The sequence below is a fragment of the Danio aesculapii genome, chromosome 16 (assembly GCF_903798145.1).
Source record: "Danio aesculapii chromosome 16, fDanAes4.1, whole genome shotgun sequence".
NCBI classification, from domain to species: Eukaryota; Metazoa; Chordata; class Actinopteri; order Cypriniformes; family Danionidae; genus Danio; species Danio aesculapii.
The window spans coordinates 46,660,618-46,668,548 of NC_079450.1; the positions used below are offsets into that span (position 1 = coordinate 46,660,618).

Sequence of the window (7,931 nt, forward strand, 5' to 3'; positions counted from 1 at the left end):
ATCACCCCCCTTCAAAATAATGACAATTTGTTGCATTGTAGCCTGAAATGAAGACAGACACAGTTTTTGTTTTATCTAACTGTATTTACTTAGTGCAACTTATAACACCCAACCAAACGATATGACACCAACATGTCTGAAAACTAAATTAACTTAAGAAAATGAAATCAATGGGATGGAAAAAGGATCACCCTCTTGTTTCAGTATTTGGTTGAATAACCTTTTGCTTTAATTACAGCCTTTAATCTGTTGGGATACATTTCTACTAACTTTGCACATCTAGACTTAGCAATATTAGCCCACTCCTAAGTTCCCAAGTTCAGTTAAATTTGATGGTGTCCTTTTGTGGACTGCAAGCCTTTCCACAGATATTCAATGGGGTTTAAGTCTGGACTCTGACTTGGCCATGCCAGGACATTCACCTTTTTCTCCTTTAACCACTGTGTGGTCAGTTTTGCTGTGTGCTTCGGGTTGTTGTCATATTGGAAGGTAAACCTTCTTCCCAATGATAACTTTCTGGCAGAGGGAAGCAGATTTTCCTCAAGAATTTGTCTGTATTTTGCTCCATCCATCTCTCCTTCTATCCTGACAAGTGTTCCAGCTCCTGCTGCAGAGCAACAACCCCATAACAAGATATTTCCACCTCCATGTTTTACAGCAGGAATGGTGTTATTTGGATGGTGAGCTGTATTGAATTTCCACCAGACATATCGTTTGGTGTTGAGGCCAAATAATTCAAATTTAGACTCATCTGACCATATAACACATTTTCCATGTGGCCTCGGAATCTTCTAGGTGCGTTTTGGCAAAGCTCAGTCATGACTTTGTTGTTTTTCTTGAGAAGAGGCTTTTTTCATGCAACCCTCCCATACAAGCCACATTTGTGGAGAATTTTTGATGTTGTCACACAATGACCACTCTTTGACATAAATTCCTGCAACTGCTTCAGAGTTGTTGTAGGCCTCTTGGTTGCCTCTCTGGCCAGTTTTCTCCTGGCTCTTTTCTTCCAGTTTGAGCGACGTCCTGATCCAGGAAGGGTCTGTGTTGTACTAAATACCAGCCACTTTTTAAAATGGACTTTACTGTACTTCTAGGCATTGATAAAGCATTTGAATTTTTTTTTTTTGTATCCATCCCTTGACTTTCCCTTTCCCTTTCCCTTGGCCAGGTCACAATTTTATCCCTGAGATCTTTTGACAATGCCTTGCCACCCATAGTTGATGGTTTGCTTCAGTTGTACTACCTAAGGTTGAAATGCTACGATAAAGCTATTTTCATGCTGAGCTAATCAAATTGACCACCAATGAAAGTGAAATGGCATTTTGTGTCGTTAAGAAGGTGATTAGCTACACCTGATTGAGTTTACCAGTAATTTATAGGAGGGGGTGATCCTTTTCACAACTGAGTGATTCTCTTTTATGCTTGTTAATTGTTTTCAGACATGTTGGTGTTATATCTTTTACATAGATGTTATACGTTGTACTGAATAATTACACCTAGATAAAACAAAACTGTGTCTGTCTTCATTTCAGGCTACAATGCAACAAAATGTAATTATTTTGAAGGGGGTGATTCTTTTCTATACCCACTGTATATACTCAGTATGTATGTGTATATATATATACTGTATATATATATATATATATATATATATATATATATATATATATATATATATATATATATATATATATATATATATATATATATATATATAATTTGTTACTTAAGCATTATGAATAAAGGTTTCTTTATTTCTTTTAAAGGTTCTGATAAAGGTTTTTCTGAAAAATGCTTTTAAAATAAAAAGTAAAATTTAAATATTTCCATTACACTATAAAAAAATATATAAATTTTATAAGTTACAAAAGCTGTTTTAAGTCAGTTTAACAAAATATAAGTTCATTAATTTGATTCAGCTAAAAAAATTAAGAAAACCTGGATCTTTTTACAGTGTAGTCATCTATTCCTTTATAAATACATAAATTTATTATGCAGGGAACTACTTCAGTGCAACTTTACAATATATAGATAATTTGTTTTTAATTTTCACATGACCAAGGGAACCTAATGGGCCTGTTTATGTATTGTGTCCACTAGATGTCAATAAAAGCTATATATAGAAACGAAGATACACAATGACCAAAATTAACATATTTAAATGGCACTTCACAATATATTCTACTAATCTTTTACTAAAAAAAACAAAAAACAAATTTGCATATGATTTGCCAATTTGCAAAAGTCGGCAGCATCATCACACATAGCGTACATTTACACAACACTGGTGTATTATTTTTCTTCTCTTTGCGGATAAATGTAAGACTAAAAACACTATTATACATAGGAGATTACGTGTTGTATGCGTACAATATACAATTTACAATATGCTTTCACATGGCATCCCAATTTTCATAAATACATTTTTTTGTATTTACAAATGAGGTATGATTTTAATTTTAAAACCTGTGATCTGAAACAAATTTTTCAAACTGCAAATTCAGGCCCCCATATTGTCGCTGTATAAATATATATGGCCAAAAACACTTTAAAATTATGTTTTAGTTAAAATCATCATTATCTAAACATATCCAGATATACGTTTGAATTGACCTATTCTCAGTTATTCAAAACTTGTAAAGGGAAATGTACCCAGCAAACTTTTTTTTGTGTGTTTGAAAAACATCTAATTGTCTATAAAGCGGCATGGTGGCTCAGTGATTAGCACTGTCACCTCACAGCAAAAAGGTCACTGGCTCGAGGCCCACCTGGGTCACTTGGCGATTCTGTTTGGAGTTTGCATGTTCTCCTCATGTTTGTGTGGGTTTTCTCCTGGTGTTAGTTTCCCCTACAGTACAGGTAGGGGAAACTGTAAATTGAATAAGCTAAATTGGCCATAGTGCATGTGTGTAAATGTGAGTGTATAGGTATTTCCCAGTAATGGATTGCGGCTGGAAGGGCATCCGCTGTGTAAAACATACGATAGATAAGTTGGCGGTTCATTTCGCTGTGGCAACCCCTGATAAATAAAGGGACTAAGCCGAAGTAAAATTAATGAATTAATAAAAGCCATGTTGATTTGCACTGGCTGTACAAATTTAACCTTCTTTTAGCCATGGAAATGTTTAAAGTCTATTAGACAGCATTTAAACATCAAATTGCTTGGTGGGATGTCTGAAGAACAAATAAATGTGGCAAGGAAATGTCTCTTGTTTTGCCTAATATTAATTTTTAGAGTGGAATGTGATGTCATTTTACAGTTTAAACTGACATCACGCGCTTATTGTGTCAATATGCAGCCTCAGGTCATCTTTTTTTTGCAGTACTATGAACTACTACTTACCTCTGTGAATATGTGCTGAATTGTTTTTGTCAAATAATACTCTACACAAGAGTTCAATTAATGCGTATGTTTTATTGTTTGTTTTGAGAGGAGACTAGGGCAGTTCTTGCCCAAGGTTTCCTGCCTCAAAAAGCCTGAAACTTTCCTCTGAAGACAATAGGCTGGCTGTTCTTCAGTTCTCCACGTCAGTGTCCTGAAATAAAAACAAAAATTAATTTATCAAATGTGAATCCAAATCTAATATTCTCTAAGCTAACATCCATAGTCTTATTTTTGAATCAACCCTCCAAAAATACTCTGCTCAAGCTTCATACCTTGAACCATTCGTGGAGAAGAATCTCATTTAGTTGAATCCGCTGCTCTGGCTTTCGCTGGAGACAGCAACTAATCAACCGACAGCATTCTGTGAAAAACGATTGATAGAAGAAACATCTTTTTACCTTGAACTTCACACCTCCTTTGATTTTGTTTGTAAAAGTCATTGAAATAAAGAGCTCACCATCGGACAAGCCAGCTTTGGAGTAGTTGTTCTCATTGATCATGTGCAGGTCGTGAGTGTTGGGAAAGTCTCCACACACCAATGCGAACAAGAGGATGCCAAGGGACCAGACTGTTGCCGGCTTCCCGTTGTACTCACCCGTTTCCTCAAACTCTGGGGGGCAGTACTCATCGGTACCTGGAGGTAAAAGATTTATTGCATCAATTAGCATTTGGTGCTATAAATTCAGAATATCAGTTTTCATGGCTTGATGGATAATACATACCGGTAAATGTCTTGTATGGTGATTTCTTGAGAAGGTCGCCACACCCAAAATCTATCAACTTGACTTTATGAGTCTTCTTATTGATCAGTAGATTTTCAAGTTTGATATCGCGGTGTAGAACACCATGGCGGCAGCACATGTATGCAGCTTGAGTTGCCTGCTGCATAACAACACGCGCTAAACCTTCATCAATGGATCCTCCATAGCTTTCTGTGAAACCAAATAGGTCCTCACAGGGTGAAGGGTATTCCAGCACCATTATATAATGATCCTCCTGGTCCTGCCAGTCCAGAAGCTGGATTATTTCTGGAACAGTGGATTCTCCATTGGCGAGGATGAGAAGTGCAACTTCAAGAGGAAGGGGCTCTGAATGACCCGACTAGAGGAAATACAATTACTATGATGTTTAGATGGATATAGCTTTCATCGATCATGAATTAGATCAAAATTTCAACAACATTAGCTTGTCTATTGAGAAATCACTTACAATACTTATGTATTCCACATCTTCTGTCTTTGTGACAAATTTCACTGCCACCTAATAAACATAAAATAAGCAGAGTGTATGTAAGAATCATTGTACAGCTAATATACTGTATTTGTTGTTATGTATCCAATCCAGAAAAAAGAAAGACACCTTAAAGTCATCATGTAGACGTCGCCCCTTGTACACAGTTCCGAAGTATCCTTCACCCAGCATGTCACCGATCAGATAGTGGCAAGAATTGATGACTAATAAAACAAAACCAAAGTTAATCAATATGAAATATCAACCAGTGTCCAACAGGACGAAGTGCTTTACTTAATCTGAATATAAATATTAAAAAAAAAATTAAAGAATAATGTGATCCTTGAACCACAAAACCAAGTGTATTTTTTGAAAATGAGATTTATAAATAATCTGAATGTGGAATAAATAAGCTTTAATTTTGACTATTGCCAAAAATATATCTTGAGCAATTTAAGATTGGTTTTGTGGTCCAGGGTCACAGATGAAAACATTAAAATGGCCTGATACAGTATTGCAGAAGTGTGTGTGTGTGCGTGTGTGTGTGTGTGTGTGCGTGTGTGTGTGCGTGTGTGTGTGTGTGTGTGTGGTGTGTTAAAGGGACAGTAAACTTACCCTGAGTTGTCATCTTTCTATTATTCTCTATTTGTCTTGAAACAGAGGCCTGTGTGCAGGCTGGAGTTTCACCATTATTGATGCTCCAGTCTGACGTTGTGTGTTGTGAAGTCTGAGGGAAATTGGCACTCCACTCAGAGGCATCAAGGACTGAAATCTGAGTGGTATCGATACAACAATCGGAAGTGGGCAAGTGAAATGCAGGCTGGGTGACATCTAAACTCCAGTCTGACACTTTGTGTACCGGAGTCTGGGTGGCATCTGTACTCCAATCTGATGTGGTGCATATTGGAGTTTTGATCACATCAATGCTCCAATCTGACATGGTGTGTGGTGAAGTCTTAGTGAAATCATTGCTCCACCTTGACGTGGTGCATGCTGGAGTCAGGCCAGAGTCAATGCTCCAGTGAGATAAGGTGTGATCTGGGCTTTTGGTAACATAACTGCTATAGTCTGGACCAAGGACTGGAGTCTGGCTGATGTCAAAGCTCCAGTTTACTGAGGTCTGAGCAGTACTGCTGCTCAGAACAGAAGAACGGAGGACATCAGGGTGAACAGTAAGATGTTTCATTACTGCTGGGAACACTCCATTTTCACTGGCTGAATGTTGCTGAAGATTGAGGTTCTCTACAGAATAAATGGCCTGCTGTATAGAACCATGGCCTGAAGAGGAGGCAGGTTGTAATTCAGGTGGTGCTGCAGTTGCCCTAGTGCCCTGAGCTTCTCCATCAGCCTGAGATGTCCTATTTTTTTCACCAGCCTTTAAACAGGAGAACCAACTCCACAACTTGAACCTCCTTTTCTTTTTACAGTTGGCCTCCTTTCTCCTTTTATTTTTCCCCCCACTCACAGTATCCTCTCCTACGCCAACAGGGTGTTTATGAGCTTCCACCAAATTGGTGAACTGTGGCGGTGCACCATGATGGTAAACGTGCACACGCTCAAAATCAATGTTTGCGTTTTTGCAACGACAGCTACGTTGACCCATCGCTAAATGAGTTTAACCGCAGAATGCGAAAACCAGAGTTGCATTCCCATTCTATGACGTCATCTTTCGAACATTCACCTTCTATTCTAAATGTGACGCTATGTTGTGCCGTTTCTGTGCAGCGTCAACGGCCATTTCACTGTGCACAAAGTGCCATATTGTTTTTGCATGAAGTAATGCCTTATAATAAATCAATAATTGATCACGCATTAACGCACGCGCCAGTCCGTTAACAGGCTAAATTCGTAGAACATGCAGGCCAGCATAACGCATTTATAAATAAAATGAATTCTGTGTCAGATTTACAACTAACTAAAAATCGAAATTAATAAAAATAAACACATATAAAAATGAAAAGAATTTAAAATGAGGCCATAGAAAGTATGGTTATAATTCCAAATTATAAATTAAAGAAATTGTGTAAAAAAAAAAAAAAAAAAAAAAAAAAAATTACTATTTTATTTTCACCATTAGGGTATTTTTCGTCAAGGATATACGTTTTGTAATTGTCCCCGTTATATATTATTATTATTATTATTATTATTATTATTATTATTATTATTTATTTATTTATTTATTTATTTATTTATTTATTACAAAATTAAAATTTTAAATGGACCTATAAATATAACAAATCATTTAAAGCATCTGAATCTCTTTAATAGGCACGTTAAAATGTTAGACACTTCTATTTAGTTTGTTATTATTCCTTTTGCGCAATTTATCAATTAGAGTGTAGCTAACAATGTATAATAGTTAACAACGTTATTTGTAACTTTATATATCTGCATCTGCAACATGGGTATTCGCACCACAGAAAAATGGGAAAATTATTTGATAAAAATAAGCTATAAACATAAGGAGGAAGAAATCTTCAAAAACTATAAATAAATAAATAAATACGCAAATGAATAAATAAACGAGTAAATACATTCATAAATTCCTGCATCAATAAAACAATAAATAAATAAATTGCATATTTATTTGTTTTATTTATGCAGAAATTTCAGGATTTATTTACTCATTTATTTGTTTGCGTATTTATTTATTTATTATTTTATTTATACAGGAATTTATGGATTTGTTTACTCTTTTATCTATATATTTGAGCATTTATTTATGCATTTATTTATTTATGCAGAAATTTTTGGATTTTTATTCATTTATTTATTTGCGTATTTATTTGCCGGTTTTGTCCTCCATAGAAACTTAGCATTTCCTCTGATGCGTTTTTTCCCCTGTAATATACGGACATAATATTTATTTCTTTTCGTTTTGCACTTTTTTATTCATTATTTTTTTGTGTTGTGGTCGACATTTTGTATGGTTAAATTATTGTACTTAAATTCTTGTAATAAATGAATGAATGAACGAATGAATTAACGAATAAATAAATAAAAAAAATTGTTTGACTCGTCCCTATTAAAGGCTGATATTTTAATCCTCACATTTGCTTATAAAATCATCAGTGACTTGCACTTCTATTTTTTGACAGACTATATTGGAGTATTGTTGGGTATTTTATCTAGGTTACTAAATTGTGTACGCCCATTCCCACAGTGACACATTTATATTCTAATAATCTCGTATTTTATTATTATCTAAACTAACTTCATAAAAAAGTATTAAAAGTAGTTGTCTCCGCCCATTTAGATCACATGACATGTTACCTTTACAGCCCCGCACCTTTGTTTACTCACGTGTCTTCCATTG

At 35.3% G+C, this 7,931-nt stretch overlaps 1 protein-coding gene across 1 annotated transcript; it reads right to left on the reverse strand.

The window, feature by feature from the left end:
- Positions 1–3,515: 3,515 nt before the first annotated feature.
- Positions 3,516–5,555, reverse strand: LOC130243669 (serine/threonine-protein kinase pim-2). Its single transcript, XM_056475934.1, has 7 exons — positions 5,231–5,555; positions 4,745–4,839; positions 4,595–4,645; positions 4,108–4,486; positions 3,843–4,019; positions 3,658–3,746; positions 3,516–3,536 (listed from the first exon to the last, which is right to left on the reverse strand). Exons 1-7 carry the CDS (start codon positions 5,553–5,555, stop codon positions 3,516–3,518), a joined length of 1,137 nt encoding a protein of 378 aa, XP_056331909.1.
- Between the last annotated feature and the right edge of the window lie 2,376 nt (positions 5,556–7,931).